Source organism: Aythya fuligula, chromosome 2 (assembly GCF_009819795.1).
Source record: "Aythya fuligula isolate bAytFul2 chromosome 2, bAytFul2.pri, whole genome shotgun sequence".
Classification (NCBI taxonomy): Eukaryota; Metazoa; Chordata; class Aves; order Anseriformes; family Anatidae; genus Aythya; species Aythya fuligula.
Window position 1 is genome coordinate 110,463,537 of NC_045560.1, and position 24,895 is coordinate 110,488,431.

Here is a 24,895-nt window from a genome sequence, read left to right on the forward strand (position 1 = left end):
CTGGGGGCCGGGGAAGGAGCGGGCAGGGCGCGCCCGCAGACGCCTCTCCCCCACCCCTTTTTTGGGAGGCCGAAGTGCCCGTGAGGGGCTTTGCCTTAATTGGATGCAAACCCTTTTAGTATTTTTTTTTTTTTTAAATCATCCTTCCCTTTTTGGCCACGACGGACAGTTCCTTGCTGCCTCGGCTCCCCGGGGTGCCTCCAAGCTCCGAGCATCCCCCTGCGGGGTTTCCCTCGGCCCCAAAACCCCCGCACCCCATGGCGCATCCCGCCCTGGTGCCACCGCCCCGCCGTGTGGCCCCGGGCTGAAAAATGACGTCACGCGGGGATTTGGGAAGGCGGTGACGTCACGAAGAGGGAGCAGCCGAGGGCTGGACCCGGGGGCAGAGCTGAAAGGGGAAGGAGCGAGGGTGGAGGGGCAAGGGGTGCGTGGGGGCGGTTTGCCACGCTGGCCCCAGTCCGGCTGGGCTTGCTAAATGGGAAAATTAAGGACTTGCAATTAATATTAATTAATAAAGCACAGTTACGGGGCGCGGCGGCAACCCAGCTGAGACGAAGCGGCGTTTGCATCCTTCCCCCGCTCCTGGAGAGTATTTTTTATTATTTTTTTTTAAGTGAAAACACGGGAAAAAAAAAATTAAATAAAGTGGCAAAATCGTGTCGGCAGAAAAGGCAGGGCGTTTCGAGACGACGAAGCGTTTTCTGTTGAAAATTGCACCCACGAAAGTGCGTCTAAAAGTCAAAAAGGTTAAAAAAGAAAAGAAAAAGTGCCTCCAATCTTCCTTTTTTATCAGGCAGGGCGACCCGAGGAGCGCTGTTCATTAGCCAGAAGTTCATTAGCCCGCCTTTAATCCCACAGTCCGCCAGGGAACCGGGCTCCCCAGGCACCCGCTCGTCCCTCCCCGACCCCTGCCGCGACATCCCCGCAATCACGGCGCGCGATAAAGCCTCGCTGTCGCGACACGTCCCCCCCCTCCCAGGCGCCGGCGGAGCAGCTGGCTGCCCCGTGCGACATCCCCCAGCCTCTGTCGTCGCCTGCCCCGGTCACCTTTGCCTTGCGACCCCCCAGGAGAAGCGGGGCCCGGGCCCCGGGTTGGATGCGGCCCCGGCGAGCCCGGGCTGAGCTCTGCTGGCAGCCCTGGCCGCGGATGCGTCTTTCTGGAGGGACTGATGATGACAGATACCCAGCTGATAACCTCTGGCGAACCGAGTTATTTTAATTTCCAGTCACTTTCCTGCTAAGTGCCGTATCGGTTTGTACACAGCTGAGATAAGAGGATAGGGCTGGGGGGAGGGAAGGGGGGGGGAAGGGTTAAAGGGAGAGGTTTGGGAGGGGGGAGAAAAAGGGAAGAATGAGAAAGAAACAGCGGAAAAATGCCTACCGCCTGCTGCTGGCTTGGCCACATCCTACGGCCGGCTTTGGCTTCACCTGACGGCTGGGGCAGCTCAAGGAGGAGCCACGGTTTTTTCCTCTCGGATGGCTCTGATTATAAGAATCGGGAGATTTGGGGTCGTTCACCTGATCCCTTACAGCGGGAGCCAAGGGCACATCCTCCGGGGCGCAAAAAAAAATCCCTAAGAAAACGTGAACATTCCCCCTAAACGGGGGAGGGAGGAGAGGGGGGGGGGAGGCATTCATTGTGGCTTAAAATCATCATCATCATTTATACGAGCCCCCTCCGCTCACACCAGGGCAGGGGGCCGCTGCCCCCTCCCCTCCCATCCCATCCCATCCCATCCCCGCGGTGCCCCCCCCGTGTCCCCGTGTCCCCATCCCCGTCCCCCCCCCTCGACGGGGCGGCCTCCAGGGCGCCCGCCCCCGCCGTGGCCGAGCCGCGGGCCGGCTTCGCCGCCGGGCCTGGCACCCCCGCGGAGCTCCGTGTTTGTTTTAGGGCCGGCCGAGCCCAATCAGCGGCTGCTGCCTGCACTTTTCCGGCAGGGCTGCGAGAGGCGCCTCCTCCTCTCTCCTTTTTATACATCCAGCCGCCCGCCGCCGCCGCCGGACTCGCCGCCGCCGCTCGCCCCCCTCGCCACCGGATTTACCTCCCCGGGACCCGGCCCCATGAGGGCCACCGGCTGCAGGTTTGGCCCGACCCTTTTTCGCTTGTCCCCGAGCTTCCCCGGCCCCATCTCCCCCCGCCCCACACACAGCCCACCCCGGGGCCGGCCGCCGAGGGGAGCCGAGCTGCTCCCGGCTCGGGGGAGCCCCGGGGAACCCCGGTGGGCAAACATCCGATGCCGGTGGCTGCAGCCCTTATCTGGCCGGCCCTTATCTATCCGCCCGTTATCTCGCAGGGGGATAGGGAGAGGCGTCCCCGTCTGCCGGGGGGTGGGTGGCGTGGGGCCGGGCGCGCTGCGCGGGTCGGGGGGCGGTTATCTCGGTGGGCTGAGGGAGGGGACCCCCACCGGGGGCTTTGCTCGCTGTCACCCCTCGGAGTCCCCTTTCCCTTTCTGCTCTTTCCCCCCCGAAGCGCCTCGGGTGCCCGCCTGCCTGCGTGCCCGTGCCCCGGCGGCCCCGGGATGCCTGCGGTGCCCGGCTGGCGGCGGGACGGTGCCGACCCCAAAAGGACCTGCTGGGGGTCGGGGCCGTCCCGCTGGCACCGGCTCCTGCCCCAAGCACAGCACCCCCAGCCCCGACCCCATCCCGGCCCCGGCCCCACAGCGCACACGTCGGGGCCCGGCCCCTGCGCATCGCCCGGCTCCCGGGTGCCTTCCCTCCTCCTCCTCCTCCTCCTCCTCCTCCTTTCCGTGACCTTGGGCTGGAAACGAGCAAAAGAGCAGGGCTCCCGGCGGAGAAGCTCCCGTCTCCCTCCGGAGAAGCACCCTTCAAGGGATCGCCCTGCTAATTGTTTTCTCGGTGGAACCGAGTCAAATGACTCATTCATTGAGGCAGCGCTAACAACAACAAGGGCAGCGGCGGCGGCCAAGGCAGGGGACACGTCCCTCTGCCCCCCCCTCGTCCCCGCACCCTGCCCAGAGCCCGGTGGGGACGGGGGAGGGCAGCGGTGGGGCGGTGTGAGCCATGGGGCGCTCGGAGGGTCCCCGCTGAGCCTGGTTGCGGGAGGGAGAGCGGCTGTCCCGCTCGCTAACTTTGTTGTTATTATTTCTCTCTCCCCCCCCCCCCCCCCTCCCTCCCTCCTCTTTTGTGCCCTCCCTCCCCGCCCTGCCCTGCGGACCCCCCTCCCCTCCCTCCTTCCCTCCCTCCCTCCCTCCTCCCCCTGCCCTCCTCCCTTCCCCATCCCCACCCAGCGGCTAGAAGGGGACCTGGATGGCCGTGGCTGAAGGCGGCTGGTGCGTGCTGAAGCGGGGCGCTGCGGACTCCGGCGCTTCCTCCTGCCCCTTCGCGGCCAGCGAGCCGGGCCCGTCTCCTCCTTCGCCTTCCTCCTCCTCCTCCTCCTCCTCCTCCTCCTCCTCCTGCGGCGGCTCCCAGGGCGAGCGCAGCTCCTCCGAGCCTCCCGACGGCGGCCCCCGGCCCGCCCCGTCGCAGCCCTCGGGGGTCCCGCAGCCCCCCGGCCCGCCCGGCTGGGAGGACGTCCTGCTCCTGGCGGATTTCGAGCGAGCCACCAAGCTGATCTGGGCCAGCCGCGGCGCCAAGCCCAGCGCCGGCGGCGCCGAGCAGCCCGAGGAGATGTACCAGACCTTGGCCATCTCGGCCGCGCAGGGCCCCGCGCCCTACGACGGATCCCCGGGCGGCTTCATGCACTCCTCGCCCGGCTCGCCCGTCTACGTGCCCACGACCCGCGTGGGCTCCATGCTGCCCACGCTGCCCTACCTGCAGGGCAGCGGGGCGGCGCAGCCCAGCCACCCGGGGGGCGGCCACGCCGTCTGGTCGCAGCCGGCGGCCGAGAGCCCCTCGTACGGAGCCGGCGGCGGCTCGCACCCCTCGGGCCGCTTCCCCTACTCGCCCAGCCCGCCGGTGGCCAACGGGGCTTCCAGGGAGCCCGGAGCCTACGGCAACAGCCTGGGCGCCCGGGATCAGTACAGCCCGCTGGCTCGGCCCCTCAACGGCTCCTACCCGGCGCCCTACACGTCCTACGTGGGGCCGCAGCTCACCCCCGCCTGGCCCACGGCGCCCTTCGAGAACTCCATGCTGCACTGCCTGCAGGGCCGGGCCGCCCCCATCCCCGTCCGGGCCCCCAGCGCAGGTAGGAGCCGGGACGGAGCGGGGCGACGGGGGGGGACGGCACGGGACGGGGCGGACGGGGGACGGGGTGGACGAGGGGATGGGGCGGGCAGGGGAACGGGACGGGACCCACGCGTGCCCGTGGCGGGACGCGGGGGCGGCTCCTGCGTTGCTTTGGCTTTCTTCTTGCTTTTATTTTTTTGGGGGAGTCCCCCCAGCGAGTCGCCGGCCGTAAGGGTTTCCCCGGTTTGGTGCTTTTCTGCTTGCCCCTAAATACGGGAATCCGGTGAAGGATTGGTTCGCTGCGGGTTTTTCGGTCCCGGGGCGCTCGGGGAAGCTGCCGGGCTCGCTCAGCCCATGTGCGATTATTTCTTGAATCTGCCATCCTCTCCGTTGCTTCGTTTAAAAAGGATTTAAAAATAAAAATAATAATTAAAAAATAAAAATAAAAACAAACCAACCCCGCTCCGCTGACAGGAACGAAAAACCCCGTTCAAATCTTGCTGCCCAAAACGCCGCAGCGTCCCGAGGGAATTTTGCTTTCGCTTCAGAGGTGTTGTCACCTTTTTATTCCGAGGGAAGGCAGCTCGCGGTGTCGGTGTTTTAAGCCCTGAAGTGGCGGCCGAGCTGCAGCAGGCATGTAGTTAACGATTATTGCAGCCTCTTCAGCTCTAGAATATATTTAGGGAGCTCTCTAGAATATATTCAGGTGCCTCTCTAGAATATATTTAGGCAGCAAACACGTATGTAAATACAGAGGCGTGAGGGGGTCCTATACAGGCATGTATAGATGTGTATGGACACCCACACGCAGGCACTGGGGCAGCGTTTGCTTTAATCACAAGCTGCCCACCAGGGAGGCGTTTTTCCGCCCGCCGTGATTTTTCCCTTTCAGTGCAATGTCGCCGAAAATTCCCCGATCCCGTTTGCCTTTTCCCTCCCGGTGCCACGGGACGGGTTTGGGGCTCCTGGAGCCACCCGCTTGGTGCTCGCTGCAGTGACAGGGGGAGCGGGGAAGGGGCAGCTTCAGAGGTGGGAGAGGGAGAGCAGAGCCGACAGGAAAATCGAGTTTTTAACACGATTTCCCCAAATTCTAGTGGAAAGCTAGGTGATGGGAGGAACTAAAAATATATATATACTATTATTTTTTTTCGGGGGAGAGGAGCCGGGGGATGCCCGCTGCCTCGCTTTTGTCGGAATAATAACAGCACTGATTATGCTTCCAGCAACAAGCCCCTGTGCTCACGGCTGCCACTGCCCTGTCCCCTCGGCTGTGGGTTTTTTTGGGTCCTGGGGGACGAAATCCCACAGCGAAGCCAGCAGTCGGGGGCTGCCCGTCGCTGCCGCGGCCGGCAGATGCGTTTTGATAGCGAGATATTTAGCCGGCCTGATACGGCTTCTTTGACGTTGCTGGAAGGGTTGCTAAATATTTATCTATAACGAGAGCTTTATTTTGCTGCCCTTCGAGATAAATCTATTTCTCACGCGTTAAGAGGAAAATACTTTAAAAAAAAAAAAAAAGGCAAAGAAAAAAAAAAAGCCCGGGAAATATTATCACGGCAGGGTTTCTTTCAGTAGGCACGAAGGTAATGCTATCAAGTAAATAGCAGAGACAAATAACTGTTTAACTTCCAGCGTCCTTGAGACCTTAAGCATTTTCCTGATTACAGTAGTCAGTGGCGCTTTTAGTGCAAAGATTAATAAATCTTGGTGATGTGCTGAGAGCCACAAGCTGACAGCGTAATTTGGGCTGTGCTCTCTGGACCCTGCCGCTTTCTGATTCCCGTTGAACTCGCAATCACTCGCAAATGAAGGGGCGAGAGAAATGTAACGTGGTGGGCACGGGCCAAGAGCCGTTTCTTTGTAAGAGCCAAGTGCCACCAGAGCCCCGTAGCGAAAGCCGCTTGACATTTACGAGCCCCCTTTCGCTTTACAGCTCGCAAAGCTAATAAGGGAAGGAGAAAAGAGTAAGCAAACGCTGAATTCAGGCAGGTAGCGGAGGGGATGGAGGGAGCAAAACTCGGTGGCGAAGCTGAGGTTGGGATCGTTGAGGGGTTTAGGCTGGAAGGGGACCTTAAAGATCATCCACGCTCCGTCAGAGGCTTTCCCAGCCTGACCGCCAAAGCTGCTGCAGAAATCACAGCGCTCCCTTCAAATTATTTCTGCTCAGCGCGGCGCGTTACAAGGGAAATTCGTATTTCTTTTTTTTAAAATTATTATTATTTTTATTTTTTTTCTCCACGAAATGTAGAGAGGTGAGACAGAACGAGTATACAAGGACTGGCAGAGGGGAAAGGTGTTTGCTTTTGCGTGTGGGCTCTCTTTATTCTCTGCCGTGCATTTAGACCTTTTTTATTTTTTTTCAGTGTTTAGTAGCTGTCCGAGCAGGATGGCAGAACACTCCACGTTTTTCCATTTCCTCCGCTTCCTAACAACGGGGTCGGATTTAACCAAACCAACCGAGTGAAGCTCTCTCTCCCCGTGGCTGCCTTAGCAGCTCAGGTCCCCAGCCGCCCCCTGCACCCGAAGTTTAAGCCCTTCGCAAAGCGCTCCCGACGAGACCCCCCTGCCGCCAAACTTCCCGCCCGGCCTCGACCCGGAGCAAACATCCAGCAACCCACCCCTCTTTCCAAAACCCTCTCCCCCTTGGCACACCGGCCCCCAGGTGCCAGCCGCTTTTGCCAAACCACTCGAGGGCCGGGAGCCGTCGGAGGGAGCCCCCCGGGCAGGGCTGCGGGCGCTGCGCTGCGCTCCCGGCCCCGTCGCCGCTGGGGGGGCGGCAGCCTCCGGGCGCACCTCGGGAGAGGGAAATAAAAAAAAGGATTTTTATTATTATTTTTTAAATCACCCGAGGGCTGCTGTCGCTGCTGGGAGTTGCTTTTTCCGACGGGGCTCGGCCGCGCCCCTCCGCGGGGCTTTGCGGGGCTCTGCGCCCCCCGGTGCCGCTGTCCAGGCCGTGTCCCACCGCTTGTCCCCTCTGCTCCTGTCCCCAGAGCTGCTGGAGGACCTGTCCGAGAGCCGCGAGTGCGTCAACTGCGGCTCCATCCAGACCCCGCTGTGGAGGAGGGACGGCACCGGCAACTACCTGTGCAACGCCTGCGGGCTCTACACCAAAATGAACGGCCTCAGCCGGCCCCTCATCAAGCCCCAGAAGAGAGTGGTGAGTGGGGAAGGAGCGAGGGCTGCAGCCCTGGGGTCCCCCATTTAGTGTAGCCAGGCAGGGCGAGCGCCCTTGAAGCCCCTATGCATGGGGACCTCCAGGGTGCAAAACCAAAGCGGGTCTTGTGGTTGGATTTGGGGGGCAATGCCATCGTGGCATGGGTGAGAGCCACCCTCCGAGGCCAACTCTGGGCCCTGTGTGGGCAAAATCACCCTCTGCCCCCTGCAAGCAGCACACCAAACACAGGGCGGATGGGTTTTAGTTTTGTTTGGGGTTGGTGGACCCCGTCAGTGGGGGAGTCTTGCTGGCTTGGAAGGGTTTGGTGCTGCTCATGTTGGAAGTTTCCAAAAGGGGGGGAAATAAAAAAAATCAAGGTTGGAAAGTGTTTGTTCAGAGGGCTAGGAATTTCTCCAGACCTGCTTTGTTTGCTGAGAGCTCGATCCTTGGGAATGTAAGCAAGTTTTGTATATAATTCAAAGAAAACCAATTGTTTAAACAATGATAATAGCCTTTGTTTTGTTTTACTCCTAAGAAATGAGCGGCAATTTTTCTAAAAATACACTCCTAAAACTAGGGGGGGAAATAAATAGTACAAACCAGAACCCCCTGTTTATAACTCAGGCTGGCACTGAATAGGCGAGGAGAAAATTTAACAAGCGGGAACTGCACATTATGTTTAGCAAATCTGGGTGGAGGTCAGCGGAGAAAAAGAATACTCTCCTCCGTAATGGCTGTTACCGAGCAAGCCACAATAAATCACGCCGGTATAATCCGAGCTGATGTTTGGACCCTTGTGTATGGAGACAGCGTATCAAACCGATCAGCCCTTCAAGACCCTTTCAGTCACGCCAGCTGCTTGCTCCGTCCCTATTTTCGTAGCGTTAAACCACGTCCCGTTCCTTATTTCACAACCGTCTGAATTTAGTGCCCTTATGGGGGGAAACAAAAAGCAAGCGTGCAATGAGCAGATCGGACAGTAAGGGCTCGTGGTCCCCTTAAACCTAAAAAATTTCATTTAATGTTAAGCCAGGAGCTGATTGTCGCTGTGTGCCTTTTTTTTTTTTTTTTTTTTTTTTTTTTTTCCTATCTGTCTGTCCCCTAAATCCCATCAAGGGAGGTGTTACCTCCTCAGCAGGGACACAGGTTTGCAGCCCCTGAGCAGCGTCGGAGCTTGGCTCCGGCACAGATTTGAGCCAGCTGATACCTGGCCCCGGCCTCTCTGTGTTCCTCGTCTTTTTGGAAGGGGGTGAGGGGTGAGGAGACCGAACCAGAGTCAAACTGCGGCCTGATTTCAGCCTGACACCTCGTCTGAATAACTCTGAAATAGTTCTGTGCAACAGTCCGCACCAAGTGTACTGGCCATAGCTATAAATCAAACGTGACTGCGTGTTCATGCGGTTGAAAATATGTAGGTGAGAAGGGAAAATGTTTTGAAAATGCTAAACATGTTTAGATTTCCCTGAAGTTTCTGATAAAATTCCTGCGGCAGAAAAGTCATTTTAGCTTCAAAAATTGCCCAGAACCTCACTTTTGTTTAGCTATGGGAATGAGCGAAAGGTATTGAAATAAAATATATGAAGATTTAGACCTTACTGCATTAAAAAAAAAAAAAAGAAAGAAAAAAAAGAAAGAAAGATTTAACAGAGTGAAATGTCTGATGGCATTTCATCTGCAAAGAAGGAAAATGCAGTGTATGTGAAAAGACCAACTTTCTTTTACCTGGTCCATGTAAAACTTGTATTGAATTGAGGAGCACAATTTAGAGCGCAATTCAGATGCTGCACATACGTATTTAATAATGAGATCAAAAATTCCGTTTTTGTGATAACTCGATTTTAAAGAAATATATACTTCAGCCAATATTACATTTGGCTGGTTTTCTTGTTGTGCAATTAATAATGAATTACTGATTCAAAGTTACAAAAATCCTACTTGATCTCTAACTCTTTCCCATCGAAATTCAAGAAACTTGGTTATTACTCTGAAATATTCTTCATTCTTAAAACATTTCTATCCGTTTCCCAAGTGGCAGGCAGCTCTGTGGTATCAAAGGTGACCGAGCTGTGTCTAACAGCCCAGCAGTAAATGATTCAAGAGGAAGGGCACAGTACCCTCAAGTCAGTAATTTCAGTTATGGGCGCTTTATGGGCAGAATAAGATTAATGCAATTGTCTAAAACTGACTTTTCCACGTAAACTTGTTCAGCTGCCAGACACAGAGCTAGTCGTGTTTTTTTTTTTTTTTTATTATTTTTTTTGACAATGCGATACTTTGAAAAATAATAGATTTATGATGCAGTTGGAATTCTTTGCTTGTGATGAACGTAAAAGAGATCGCTTGTTACAGGAACTTTTATAACCCATTCACCTTCATTTCACATGTTTATGAGGACTGCCTTCACTTATGATATACAGCCTGAGGCCATAAAGCGCTGGGTTATACGGTTATTTCTGATACAAGGTTGCTTCACCTTGGCTCCAAACTCCACGGAAGAGTGTCATAAATGGCTTGTTTGCAGTGTGAACCTTGCTGTCCCACACCAGTTTTTCTGAGGGCTGGGGGAAAGCTCCCTTCTGTAAAACACGTTCCCGAGGCATGTTGTTTTTCGCGTGAGGATAAAATGTGCGATGATAAGGAAGTCTCTTCACGGAGACGACACTCTTTGACGTGCTCTCCCCCTCTGAAAGCCCTCTTCGAGCCCTCTCCCTTGCCCAAGCCCAAGTTTTAAAGCCCTTTTCCCCGTAAACTGCAAAGAGACAAACCGTCCGCTCCCGCCTGCCTGTTAATGCTTGTGTTTTTACCTCTGCTTGCCCGCAGCCCTCCTCAAGGCGGCTCGGCCTGTCCTGCGCCAACTGCCACACCACCACCACCACCCTGTGGCGCAGGAACGCCGAGGGCGAGCCCGTCTGCAACGCCTGTGGCCTCTACATGAAGCTTCATGGGGTAAGAAAGTCCCCTCCGGCTTGGCTTGGGAGCTTTTTCCCCAAGGCTTGGGTGCTCGGCCCTCAGGGCTCTCGGTGCTCTGTCCCCAGGGCTCTCGGTGCTCTGTCCCCAAAGCTCTGGTGGTTTCGGGTTTTGTGTGCGGGTTGCATTGGATTTCCTGAAGGCTGGGGCAAGGTTTCTGGTGAAACTTTTCATGGTCTCATCTTATGGTTTCAGACCGTAAAGTTAAAAAATGATAAAGGTGTATAAAATCGATAAAACCACAGAAAAATTCTAGTCGTTGGAAAATGGTTGTCTCGTTTTAGTGAGCTATGGTTTCGTCAGTGACCAAAAGGGTTTGTAATTGCAAATTTGTACAGATTTGTACAAAGAAACTGCCTCTGGTTATGTGGCTGATCCCCTTTTGCTACCGTGATTTCAATCAGCTCTTCAATGGAAAAAAAAACTAGACTTGTGGTACGACAGTTTTTCATAGTGTGGACAGACATAGCCACGACAGCAAAATTTTAAATGTAATTCCAGCCATTCCTGCAAAACTTTAAATGCGATTCCAGCCTTTCACAGGCAATAATGCAGGAGGAAAATAACTCGAATGTAATGGAGTAAGTTTTGGGAGAGGCTTGGAACCTGTTGTGCCCAGGCGGGTTAGGTTATAGCCACGCACAAGTGTTCGAAGGACAAGGGCGCTAGGACTGGTTGGTAACTTGGTCTAGCCCTTGAGAAAAAAGTAAATTATATCACTGGTTTAAACATCGTAATGATAGTAAGCACATGGCTGAATTCTATTTCTCCAAACCGGTGTTATCACAAAGTTAAAATACATTTTAAGCCGATGTTTTCTGTATAACGATTATGGTTGTAATAACAGAGAACACAAGGCTGATTTTTGAACACATTTTCTCTACAAATAGAAATTTGGATACAAAAAGCTGTATCATATGCAGAACTGCTTATAGGAACAGACACTGTGCTGATTACGGCATGAAGCTTCTGTCCTAAAACACTTACTGAGGACAATCCAGTTTGCATAGCTGGTCCAGAGGAAGAGGAGAATTTTTTCCCTCCTTCACATTCTTGCTTTCCAAAACGAACCACTAAAGATAATCTGGAAACTGGCTGGAAAAAGGAATTGGGGATCAGGTACACCCAGTCCAATTTAATTTCGTATGACCTACAGCCAAATGATGCCTTTTTTTCCTTAAAATTGTGCTGTTAATTTGTGGACGGACTGAGGTGTTGGAAAAACTACATCAAGAAAAACATTTCCCCCTTTTCTTTAAAAAAAAATAATTTTATTATATATATATTTTTTTAAATTCTGATAAAACTCCCCTGGAAACAACTCATTGCTTTGCCCAAATAAAATACAAATGCTTTAGGAATTTCTATGGTGAGATGGGAAAAATGACTTGCTATACGTGACTTCATTTCACGTGTATTTTCAACATCATTATTTGCTCGTATGTTCTAGTTTTGGCTTTTGGTGATTAGAGCATATGTACAACTCTATGATTGGTGTGGAAATTTAATTTTTTCAGGTTCCCCGACCCCTTGCTATGAAAAAAGAAGGAATTCAAACCAGGAAGCGAAAACCTAAGAACATAAATAAGTCAAAGGCATGCTCTGGTAAATATGAAAAGATAAGGTAGTTGAGCTGCAAGAGTTTGTTTGTTTTTTTTTTCCCCCACTGGAAAATTCTTGTTTTTAATGCCAGATCCCGATCTTTCAGGTAACAATACTACTGCAGTTCCTATGACTCCAACATCCACGTCTTCTACAAACTCAGACGACTGTAGCAAAAACGCTTCCCCAAGCACACAACCGTCAGCCTCAGGGGTAAGTACTGACACAGCATCCGTGTTTGTAAGCAGGCTGATCACTGTGCAGTGTTATCACAGCTTTTATCTTATCTAGCAGAACAATAATCTAAACAAACTTTCCAGTTTTGTTAGCTGATACTGGAACAAGATTTTCGGAGGATATCACATATAGCTGTAAACAGAGTGAGGAGCTGAAGTACTTTACAAACCCCTTAATTAAGACCTATATAATTTTTATGATTAAGTTAAGACATTTCGTTTTGAAGTGTTTAGTTTCTTCTCTTTCAAAGGTTTTCCTCCGGAGGAAAAAAAAAAAAAATCATGCCCAATTGATCCTTTCAAGAAACAATTGCGCACGTGCCCTATTTTTTTTTTTTTTTTTTTTTTTTTTTTTTCTGAAATGGTCTGATAAGGGTTTATTCTGCTGCCTGGAGGGAAGCATAATGGCTTTCTTTCTGAACTGAGACATGTGCTTACACCCGGCTCCAGACCTCTCTGAAAACAGGCAGAGGACCCGGTCTGATTGTGGTGCGTGGGGATCAGCCTTCTGCTGGCAGGGGGCTCCTCTGGGGATGGGTGCTCAGCATCCCACAGCCCCAAGCTATCAAGTTTGTGATCCTGATTTCACATCATACGCTCAAACCATCTCGCACTGCCTTTCTTTACTCAGTTAGAACATGTGATAACAAATACTACTGTTAACGTTTCGTAGCTTTATATAGATTAATTCCTAACCATTTGGCTATACATACCCATATCCACACTCACTCCTTTGGTCTTCTGAATCTTTCAATCTGCCACATAATTTCTTTGAAAAGCTTTCCTAACGTGGCTTTCTCTACTCCTTTATTAATAATAAAAAAAAGACATTGTTTATAATGACTATTTTTCAATATGTCTCAGCATTCCCACATCCAAAATCCTTTCAATAGTTTAATTCCTGACATACAAAGTTTCATTGTAGAAAGGGGAAAAAAAATGGTTTTAGCAAATGTGATTGTTTGTGTGGTGGTAGGGCCACCCAGTTTCAGAGGCACTGGGCTTTTGGTTCTGATGCTGCCAAGCAAGAATATCATTAATAGGGCTCCTCTTTGACATGAGAAAACCTTGTCAGTATAATAAAATAAATGGGTCACACCAGAAAAAAAAAAGAAAAAAGAAAAAAGAAACAGTAACCAAAAAGTGAACTGTTCAGGCTTCCCAAAGCGAAGCCCTATATGTCGCTTTAGTTTCTCATCCTAGTATTAGCAAATGGTAACAAATCAGAAAAACTTTCCCTGCCCTTCCCTTTGGTATCCTACTGATCTGAGAAATGTCATGCGATTTATACAGTAGACAGAATTGTTACCAAAATCCACCCTGACCCACAGAGGTGCAGCTGTGTGCTGCTCTGGAAGAAGAGACCTTAGAGGTGAGATCCCGTTTTCCCCGCACTGTTGCTTTTCTGGCTGGCTGACTTCTGCCTTCCTTTCTGCAGCCCTTCTCCCTCCCTAGAAGTGATGTTAGCAATTTTTGTGTTATAATTTTAGTGGCACAGTTTGTGATATAATTTTGGCGCTAGGAGTTGTATGAGTACAAGACAAGCATTGGATGTTCCTGGGACAAAAGGCTAGTTTGGTGCTGCTAGCAATAAGAGTAATGAACAGAAACCCTGAGGCTGCTCTTAATTACATAAAGGTATCCCTCAGTGCCAGGACAGCCCTGATTTTTCCAAAGATGATCAGTCTAGGAGAGGACAGTGGCAGCCTTCTTTTCACCGTGATTCCATCACATCTGCCCTGCATGTACAAAGCACTTGCAAAGTGCCTCTTGTTTGCAAAATTTCTGTAACAGGATGTGGTGGAAACAGTCTGTGTCTCCTGGTTGTGCCCAAGCATCAGCAGGGATGATGCCCAAGCATGGACAGGGAAGAGTGAAGGCTGAAAGCAGGGAGGTGGCTGGTGAGGCTTGTTCCACATTGTTTGGGAAGCGGTCTGCAGCTGCGAGGGGAGCAAAACCATTGTTGGTGGGCTGCAATGTCGTGGGAAGGCTGAGGGCTCATAAGGCCCCTTGAAGTTGCCAGGAGGGAAGGAAATTCAGCATTTTAGAGCCTGACAGCCTTTAATCTGATCACATGCTGAAGCACAGATACTATACTGGGCTTCTATTTTCCTTGATTCTTTTTTTTTCTTTGCCATTTGAGTTGATGCATTGGTATCCTGAAGGGTTTTTTTTAATCTAAGCCCAGGTGATGGCTTTGCACAAGGAGTATAATTTTCTCCAGGCTATGTCAGGAGGTAAAAACCCCCGGATAGATGAATCCAGGCCCTCTAATGTTTGGTCACTTTAACAAGAAGGGTGACGTTGCTGAAACACAGGCACCTGTTTGGAGGACGTACCTGGCCCATTCCCCACGCGTTACACAACTGGCATGGCAACTTGTTGTTGTCTCACTCTGTTTTTGCTTCTCTGGCTCTTCTGTAAGGAGAGGAAAAATGCCAAATTGACATTAGGCAGAAAAATATGATGACGTTTTAGAAACTGTTGTCTGAAATTCACAGCCATGTTGTTGCTAAATGAAACAGAGAAAATGAATTCCTCTACTGGTACAAAAGTAATTTATTATGCCCGTTGTGGGAGGCTGCCAAAAGAGCTCCTAGTTATGTAGAAATCTAATGGAAATGAAATTCAGCAGAATTCATTTGTGTCAGTAATACTCACTTTTTGCCCTACCTTTCTTTATCTCTTTCAAAGTAAAATAAAGAGGGGAGGGCAGAAAAAGAGAAGGGCAGCAATTACTCACCAAAATGTCTTTGAGACTATCCATTTCATGAAGGGAATTTTATACGATGCCAATTTTGAGACAAATTAGCAAGAACCTTAAATGTTGATTTTATGTTCTAGCTGAAGTTTAAACATTTAAAAGATATGATTAATGAATTGCTATGGGTGCAAAGTTGATTTCAAACATCCCAAAATGTAGAAGTGTTTGGATCGTGCATGTTTCGTTGTCCCATTGTAAAGGGGCTATTTGCCAAATTCACATCTGGATCTAGGATTTAGGCCCATTTCTGTTTTCCTAAGCAGTATAAGTAAGTACTGGGTGTCCTGTGTTACTAATATGGAAAAGGTCCAGCTACATGATATATGAAGTTGCCTTACATCCCCATAAAAAGAAGATTTGAAGGTTTCAGGCAGCCTGCATCTGCATCTATACCTGCTCTCCCTTTGATGCTGCTGAAACTGTACAGAGAAGAGCTGCATGGAATAATTTGCTAAATGAAGGGCACAGTCTTTAGTGCACACCCATACATTTCCATGCAGGGGCTCCAACTGGTGTGATTACCAGAAGGGTTTGTTCCCTTATTAGGATAAAAGGCAGGATGAAAACTGCTGTAAAATCTGCTTTTCATGGCAGGGCATGGCGGCTCTTAGAGCCAGAGCTGATGTCAGTAAAGGCTCAGCAGCACCGGCACAGCTCCTCTTTTAGAGGACTCTTACTACACCCTTTGCCTCCAGTTCATAGCTGTCTCAGAAGGACCATAAGCACACACCACAGAACTGTAGAATAGCTTAAGACAGTTGTCTTGCAGGTAAAACACGTGTTTACTTCCTTTGGAAGCTGATCTTTAGAAGTGGTTCAGGACTGGCTCTCCAGTGTTGTAGTATGGAAAGTGGGAGAGAAGAAGGAAACAGCCTTAGCAGGTGAAGAGCTAGAGGAAAAATACAGTTCTAGCTGTGCCCTCGATGTCTGACAATCTGGTCTGAATTCATGGAATAGCTTCTTGTGCATTTGTTTTATTTCATTTTCAGAAGAGGAATCATGAGATTGTCAGAGATATTTGCTTCCTTTCAGGCAGAAGATCGGTAGGACATTGAAGCAGGCGATGGGGGAACCAGCTTGAGTACAGTATCTCCCAGAGTGTGGATGAACCTGTAGGCTCGACCTCTTAAAAAAAATTTCCTAACCGCCTGGATATTGGAAAGCTGAATGTCCAAGGGTCCTTCAGACTATCTGATGATAAGATTTCAGTTGGGATAGAATAATTCTGTAGCTGCCAGGACAAAGTTTCCATGAGAAAGCCTCACCAGCAAGGTTGTTAGGACTTTCACCTGGAAAATGGGAACACAGTGCCTCAGTCCTGGTATGACTAAATATTTATCTAAACCAGGTGGAATAAGATCAACAAGAGGCATGAGGAACATGGCAACCTCCAATATCAAATAGTCTGGTAGTCAGGGCATTATGCTGGGAGATGTAATACACCAGTTTAAATCTCCTGTGGCTGGGAATAGAAATGAATCTAGGTCCCCTACGTCCTTTGCATTATTGCTCACTCCTGGACAAAATAAGATGCTGCTTTCCTCTCCCCAGTCAGTTTCGTAAATTCAGGCATTCCTTTTCTTAGTGGTGTGTACAAGTATTCAAAAGAAAACTTTTTTTTTTTTTTTTTTTTTTTTTTAAATCAAATTGAAAAAGGCAATCCAGCTTTTTTGTTTCAGCAGGGAAAACCAAGGAAAAGGAGTATTTTTGGTTCTACCCAAACCTTATATATGCATATAGACACATACATTTTGCCTTGTTTAGTTTTATTGCCAAAGCAATGAAGCCAATTACTCACACAGCCCTTGACAGCAGTGGGGTCATCAGCTTTCCCAAGCCATGCTGGAAGTTGCCTCCCTTAGGAAATTAATGAAGTATTAACCACAGATTTATGTTGCTATAATACAAAGGAGAGATTAGAAGATATGTAAACTTACACATCTGCAATATAAACAAATGGATCAATTGGACCAGCAAGAAATTACAGCTTTCTGTAGTCAGGGGGTCACTAAATCAAGAAAAAAGTTGTGGATTTGCAGTACCGAGACCTGTTCTTCAGAAACCAGGGAGTTATAGCATTTGGAGAAAGTGCTTGTAGTGGGGATGGCAGTTATCAAGGGGAGCCTGAGACTGGAAAATTAAGGCCTTCACTGCTGTTTGCCAAAATACATTATATGTGAAAGATGTTTTTGCAAGTGTGTCTCAGCTGACCGCAATTATCGTTTCAGTGTAGTGAAGCTAAGCTAGGCTAATAGAAGAGGAAGGGAGCAGTTTATCAGCTGGGGCTCAGTTTACTACAGATGTAGTACGGTCCAAAATTCGTGGAGCATTTTGAACCTTCGAAGCAGATGGAGTAAAGGTCTAACTGACGGAGCAAAGGTCCAGACCAAGGCCCTTAGCTACCCCCTCCAGATGTCAGCACGACTTCTTGACCGGAGCTTTTGCCTCTCGGCACAGAGGCCTGGGGGGAGGCCGGGGCGGGCACCCCTCCCCTCTCCCTGGTCTCCATGCAGGAAGGAGTGGGTGGAATAAAGCAGGAGGCCTTCAGATGGAGATGTTCCCTCAGTGCTGGGCCAAGCGGCCCGTTTCTTATCTGGGCCTGCAGGAGTGGAGAGGATGTAGATGTCTAAATCCCTTTGTGGCTCCGGCCAAGGTCTCCCTGTGAGCGTGGTGGGCAGGTCTTCTACAGCAAGGCCACCTCTGATCCAGACAGCTTGCCTGGGGGCAGCCCCATGTCCAGCTTCTGCTGCTTTGAGTAGAAAAAAGGTGGGATCCTTAAACCACCTTTGCAGATAACAGGTTCGAACCTCCTCTGTTTGTTTGGGAGGCAAGCTCTTCCCAATGGATTTCATTCATTTTTAGCTCAGGAAGTTGAGCTCCAGTTGATTATCTATCTTGTTACCAGATATCAGCAATAACAATAAATCTATTACTTTTTTATTGATAGAGCCAGCCGTTGTGAATTAGAATAGCCCCTTGACTTCAGCATTGCTTGGCTTATTTATTCCAGCTGACAGCTCCTCTAATAGCCAACTGTAACTTCTGCTGCCTTTCCTCTGTCAAAGCCGGAGCAGTAAAAGCTCAGGTCGCCTAGCTCAGTGATTCATCCACCTCCTTCCCTAGAGTTTGTTTTCCATGTCTCACTTTGGGAGCTGCCCGAGCTGACTGCATTTGTCATGACATTACCGGGGTGGGGTTTCCAGGCCCAGCAGTCCTGCCCAGGTCCTGCCCGCGCTGGCTCGATGGAGCCAGGATCCGGCCTCGGTTGGGCAGGGATGGGCAGCCTTCAAACAGGACGTGCCTCCACGTCCTCCCTTCTGGGGTGCCGGAGGGAGGGGTGGCTGATAACCAGGCATGGAAACGGCTCAGCTCTGAGCCTCACCTTTGTGGGGCTGAATCAGGAAAAGGGCGAACTACACTTTCCGAGCCTGAAAAAAAAAAAAAAAAAAAGGCAGAGATAAGATATTTGCCTACCGGAACAGCAGCGGCAAATATGGGCAACCGGGTACCTTTCAGTGCAGCTCCCAGTGTGTTCAGCTCAAGTTGAGCAAACGCTGTTCAACTGTAATTGCAACCCTTCTTCCAGAGTGGGGAGAATCAATCTGTTAAAAATCAGACCTTTTGTGCCAAAAGGAGACCACTGGATGTATCACAATTTTCAAAAAGCATTGTTGAAAATCTAGGTTGATGTGAGACCCAGAAATGGACCCAAAGTTTTGCATGTATTCTGCCTTACTGAATTATTTGTGCAGTCATAGAAAAAGAGCCTACAGAGATCAGATGTTACTGAACAACAGTTGTGTATCTGATAGAGAGATAACAGAAAACATATTTTTTTCAGATTATAGCCATTTGGGCAGTCTTTGGGGGAAGCAGCATGTTTGTTTTTTTTACTGTCTGCATTTTTGGGTAGCAGCTGAGAGAATGGGGTCCTGGTTGATGACTGGGTACAAGAATAGCAGTCTTCAGCCATTTTAATAAAAGATAAAAAAATATTTACCTCTAGGTTGTTTCAGACAGAAGTGACCACTGGCAAGAAGTATCTCCTTCAGAAGGTCAGGTTTCAGCCGGGTTAAACATGGCAACAAAAACTCTGCAAAGTGCCACTTGGAAATTGCCTTTGGATAAGCGAAGCCCCACTTTTCCTATGTATGAACTGCTAGCTTGGCATGACTCCAGGACAGCCAAGAGCTCTACTCTAGTAAAATGATTAAATACGTATACTTTTCACTTAAACAGCAGGCAGGAAGCTTCTGCAGTCACGGTTTAGGATAGTCTTTTTTTTCTTCTTCTTCTTTTTAAGGAATCTTGTCCGAAGACTATCCATTAACAAGTAAATTAAGGTTTTAAAGTTGACATATCCAAGAGTTAATTTTGCATGAAGTCAGCTCTTAAACATTTCCTTTATCAGGTGAAAATGTTGCCCCTTCTCTGTCTGGCACTGCAAATTTTTCCTCTTTAGTGGATCTGCTCAGCCTCATGGAAAAAATGATTGTTTCTTTGTCTTTGCAACTCCTCGTTTCTCTGTTAAAATAAATGGACTGATTACAGTGCTGGTCAGAGTTTCAGCTTCGTGCCTACCAGGGCTTCCCTGTGCTTTGTCTCAGGAGTGTAGGTGGTGGCTTGTGGGACAGAGCAAACATGCTCCTGATTCTGAGACATAGTTCTCCTCCACTTGAGATAAAAGGGGCATCTCCCCTAGTGGTTAGCCTTGCTGGAATTCAATGGTCATGGCAAGCGTTTTGAAAGATGAGGAATATTTTACATGCTTCAAGGTCTGCAGGAGCCAAAGAAGTCTGACTTCCAGGAGGTGCTCAGCACCCATTGCCAGAGGCACTGGGCTTCTCCCACCAGGGGAGCAAAAACGTAGGTGCTACCCCACCTGGGGTTTGGAGACAGGTAGTGGGAGGTTGCCCAGGAAGGCTGTGGTGTCTCCTCCTGGGAAATCTTTGAAAGCCACCTGGACGTGGTCCTGGGCACCCTATTCTGGGTGGCCCTGCTGGAGCAGGAGTTGGAGCAGGCAACCTCCACAGGTCCCTTCCCACCTCAGCCATCCCGTGATGCTGCGTGATCCTGAGAGTGGGGCAAAAACCCTGGCTTTTCACAAATGCCTAGGAAAGCACTGCATGCAAAGCTCACCCACTCAGCAAAATCTCTGTTTTTTCTCCCTCTGCAGGCGAGCTCGTCAGTGATGTCTGGCCCAGGAGAGAGCACCAGCCCCGAAAGCAGCAACCTTAAGTATTCAGGTCAAGACGGGCTGTACACAGGAGTCAGCCTGACCTCCACAGCTGAGGTGACAGCGTCCGTGAGACAGGATCCCTGGTGTGCCCTGGCTCTGGCGTGACCTGGTGCCAGCCAAGCTGGATCCCGGAGCTGTGTGGCAGCCCCTGGACGTCCACGTGGGGTTTCTTCTTCTCTGGAGCGGCGGTGGCAGCAGCGAGAGTGCTGGCAAGGGACGCTCCTCTGAATTTGTTTCCGTGCCTTGGTGGCAGAGGCGGCTTTCAGCCCTCCCAAAGAGGCTCTGCCGAAGCATCCTGTTCCTCATCTATGCAAGAAAACTATAAGGAAAGCAAATGCCCACCGGGGGATAGCTAATGCAGCCTTACACACCTAATAAAAAATTAAATAAATAAAAAAAAAGAAAACAGAAAAAGAAAAAAAAAAAGAAACTTAAAACTGTCGATAGGTTCCAGAATTACATCCTCAACTCACACAGCCGTGCTGCCTTTCTGATTGTATATTTGTTTTCACTCTCTCACCACCTTCTCCCCCAAGAACTGACAGACACCGTCAGCACTGGGGAGGGAGTAGCGGAGGCTTGAGTTATTAGACATAGCCAGATACTTTCTGAAGAGCTCTGGAAGCGTGTACGTACTGCTTGAGTCAGCGCAGGTGCCCCGAGCTGGACATTTGATGTCTTCACCTGTCCTGCACTCTCCATCGCCAGCGCCTGCCTTGCTCTGCTCCTCTGTGCCAGAGCCCAGCTACACCCGGGGAGGAAATCACAGCCTTTGGTACAAGCCTCACGGGGTCAAGCTGGTTAAGGAGATTTTGTTGTTGTTTTAAGATATTTACTCACTTTGCAAGACTGCATTATAACTTTTGAAGTACACTGTGACTGAGGTTTATGAAAGTTCATATTTTGCGGCTGAACTGTATAGAGTCAGTCAAAATTTGTAAACAGGGTAGCAATCAGATATTTTTCTTCCATATATACAATAATTTTTTAAAGAAGTGCAATTTGCGTTGCAGCAATCAGTGTTAAATCATTTGCATAAGATTTAACAACGGTTTTTATACGAATGAATGAATGTAAACATTTTAACTTAATGGTACGTAAATAATTTAAAAGAAAAACTTAACTAGGCATCCTTAGGCTTTTTAGTGCAACAAAAAGAAAAAAAAAATACATCCACTTTCTGTATTTCCAGTTGTTAAAGCAAGAGTTTCAAAGAACAAGCCTTCTCTCAGGAAAATTGCCCTAGCCATTTGCTCATAACTTTTGTACAAAAAAAAAAAAAAAAAAAAGCAAATGCATCCCCATGTTTTTTTTTTTTTTTTTTTTTTTTTATTTTTTTTTTTTTTTTTTTTTTTTTTTTTTATTTTTTTTTTTTTTTTTTTTTTTTTTGCCATTGAATAGGTATGTGCTGGAAAGAAACAAATTGCAATGAAACTTTACTACCTAACTGATACATATGTAAATACTCCATGAGATATTTAGGCATCTTCAAAATTTAGGATGCAATCTGTATAGTGTGACTGACGCATAGTTAGGTTGGTTTCCATTGTTTTTCAAATGGGATGTCATTTGGAAAGTTGTCTCATCAGAGCTTTACAAATAAAAGGGTATCATTTGTTTTTTTTTTTTTTTCTTTTTTTTTTCTTTTTTTTTTTTTTTCTGTACACTGTGCCTTCTCCTTTGTCTCAGCCGGAGTTGTTAAGCTGTATTAAAAGCTATGGAGATGTACCTGATAGAGGCAGCGTGTCTGATGGCTGCAGTGTTCTCACATTGAAGTGTCTGCTCTGTCTCGCTAAGTCTGTGTGGTGTGTGGTATTCCTATAGTTCCTCTCTATGCCGTCTAGTGGTATGTAAAACTAGGGTCCCGCACCTACCCACACAAGTGCACATGAGATGTTTTTTTCTGATGAAAGCCTAGGGAACAGGTCCCAAACCTTGTGGGGACTGCCATGGTTTTGCTTGGCCTTCACACCATAGCTAATGGATAGACACGAGGTCTCCTGTGTATGCAAAAATCTGCATATGGTGTGGCAGAGCCCTGGATGTCACCCTCTGAGGTGAGCCTCTGTCACCCTCTGGAGGTGAAGTCTGAAGGGTAGCAAAAACTAAAGGTGCTGAGAAAAGATGACCACTAAATGCTACTGAGGGGAGCAGAAAACCTCTGCCTGGCTTTGAGGACCAGTCCTCTGCATTGCTTCTCGGATGGGAGCAAGACTTGCTGCTCTGTGTGTTTTCCAGCTATGTAGGCAGCACTGCCAGGCCAGGATACCCGACCACCATGCCCAGCACTACCATCACCCCATGGAGTGGCTGTGGTGTGAGTCTTTGCCTCCCTGAGCCAGATTTTCCTTTGGGGTGAAGTGGGATAGCTCCTCTGTTTGTGGAGAAGCTATGCTGATGTGCACCGGCTGAGACCCTGGCCTGTAAAAAACAGAGGCTTGAGGCTGCCTCCTTAACACAGGAGCTGATGTGAGAACCAAGGGATTGACAGCTCTCTGGGTGAAGAACAGCTTCTAGCAAAAAGGGTCACACCAAACCTCTCCTAGGGTTTGGGTTGCTCTGGACCAGCACAGCAGCCCCAGTGGGGCTGTCACACCAGCCTTGGTGCTGGGTCACCTTGCTCCCTTGCTCCCTTGCTCCCTGGGGGTTGATGTGGTCGTGCACCCCAGTCCTGCTAGCCTGAGGGCCACATGGGCTTGGACCTCATGATTTACAGATGGAAAGCCCTATCCAAGTGCAAAGAGGGCCATGCAGGGAAACACTGGGTTTAAAAAACCAAGGGTGTGAAGAAGAGGGTGAATCTCTTTCCTTTTGAAGCATTTGTTGGCTGAAATACCCTCTTCTGTGGTTTTCTATTGTTGACTCTTAAATGGATAAAAAAGCTGTTGCTAACTGGTGTTGAGCAGCTTTCATGCTTAGCTGGTGTGCCGCTTCTGGATAGCAGAGTGTGAAACTCACTGCTGGGCAGGAGAAGGCTGCATATGTTGGAGCTACGTTGCTTGGAATTATCCTAAACCAGGGAGCTTTAGGATACTAAAACTAAAACAGAGAGTTTTAGGATACACGTCCAGCAACCTGCAGATGGTTACATTGCATTCATTGCTTTGGAACCCCATGGCATCCCTTAAGAGGGCTCCTGGGAAGCCCTTCTCCCTTCTCAGCATCAACTTTTACCCAAGTTCTGACTTAGGGTGGTTCCTGCAGATGAGTGTTGTGGGGCATAGAAGAATGCCCTATGTGAAAAGAGTCCTCTTGGATCTGAGGCTGAAAATGCTCTTTTAGGTGATATAAGCAGGAAAGAAAAAAAAAAAAAAAAAAAAAAAAGGAAAAAAAAACAGCTTTTCATAGGGAAGGTGTTTCCCATTATTTCTTATCAGCAAAAGCATCAAGAATGAAATACTTTGCTTCCCTGGACCAGAAGCAGGGATAAACCAGGTTTTTATCCCTCTGCAAGAGGGAAGGGGGATGCAGTACCCTGTTGCCTTACTCTACAGATGCTGAGGAGGTTCTGTGTTATGATTACACATAGAAAAAGTCTACAAGAACTCTTATAAGGGTACCTCCCTACTCAACAAAACTGCTCTCCAAGTGTACTGATTTCTGGAGCTGTTTGGCAAAATAAAGATTTCTCTCTCTTTCTCTCTCTCTCTCTCTCTTTTTTTTTTTTTTTTTTTTTTTTATTTAATTTTGTCTTTTAGTCCTGCTGAGCCGGCACAGCTCTGGGTGTGTGAGCTGGACTTTGCTCTGGCTCATACATCACCAATAGCACTGATACCGATAGACGGCCTGGCCAGATGCTTTCCTTACTTATCCCTGTTTCTCTTCAGTGACAGCCCTTGGGATGGGCTGAGAAAGAACAAAGAAAGAGTTCGACTCTGGGTCTCAATTACTAGCAAGGCTGAACAAGCCAAAACGACGCCAGAGCAGCTCTCTAGTACCAGGATGAAGCTTCAGAGTTGACATTGGAAAAAACAAACAAACAAACAAACAAACAAACAAACAAAAAAGCACCACCAACAATATATGGCTACTTGTTACCATAGCACCTTTTCTCTGGAAACAACCAAAATGAAATAGCCAGTGACTCAAGGCATCTGCTTTGAGCTCCCATGCCAAGTGATACTCAGGCTCACGTTTTGCTTAGCTGACCCCTCGAGAGCAGATTGATCCTGGACATGTGTGTTACCTCAGGCTCCTGTCTTCCCTAGGTCTCAGGTTTGGTACTAGATCTGTTCCTGTTGCCCTCATCCATAGCTATATATTTTTTTTTTCCATTCAATGTGCTTAAAATAAGCTGTGATCCCTACAGTGGTCCAAAATGGTATTTTTCAGCATGGCATTGAGGGCGTACACTGGTGTGGTATGAGTGCTGTGGAGGTATGAGAGGGTGCAGAAACCACTGGGTTTGGGATGGTGAATGGGGTGAAACAGAGACAACCAGTCCTGGTGGTAACTTGGGGATGTTACCCAAAGGGAGAGGCACCTGGCAGTTTCCACCACCACATGTGGGTTTTGTTACTAGTGGGCCAGCAGAACACAAGGACCTGATGTGAAGTGAGGAGCCAAAGTAGCTGATTTGGTTTGGTTTTCTTGCTGCAAACCTAGATAGAGACATTTGTCAGCCCTGCAACATTTGTTATATAGAACTTGGGTAATTTACTGTCTGTTCCTGCATAAAAATAATATAACCTATTTTCTTTTAAAAAAAAAAAAAAAAAAAAAAAAAAAAAGAATGGATTTAGGAGTTACATCCAGTCCTGTTACCAAGAGCCATAGCTGAATGCAGGCTGCAGGAAACCCAAAATGGA

General features: G+C 49.0%; 1 protein-coding gene across 1 annotated transcript; it reads left to right on the forward strand.

Annotated features, from left to right (window-relative positions):
• The first annotated feature begins 3,267 nt into the window (after positions 1-3,267).
• On the forward strand, positions 3,268-20,192 carry GATA6 (GATA binding protein 6). The gene is made up of 6 exons (XM_032182812.1): positions 3,268-4,144; positions 7,116-7,282; positions 10,100-10,225; positions 11,764-11,851; positions 11,955-12,061; positions 20,025-20,192. Exons 1-6 carry the CDS (start codon positions 3,268-3,270, stop codon positions 20,190-20,192), a joined length of 1,533 nt encoding a protein of 510 aa, XP_032038703.1.
• Positions 20,193-24,895: the final 4,703 nt, after the last annotated feature.

Coding starts and splice junctions, on each gene's coding strand:
- GATA6 (XM_032182812.1), top strand. CDS start 3,268: ATGGCCGTGGCTGAAGGCGGCTGGTGCGTGCTGAAGCGGGGCGCTGCG. Junction 4,145..7,115: donor CGTCCGGGCCCCCAGCGCAG/GTAGGAGCCGGG, acceptor TCCTGTCCCCAG/AGCTGCTGGAGGACCTGTCC. Junction 7,283..10,099: donor TCAAGCCCCAGAAGAGAGTG/GTGAGTGGGGAA, acceptor GCTTGCCCGCAG/CCCTCCTCAAGGCGGCTCGG.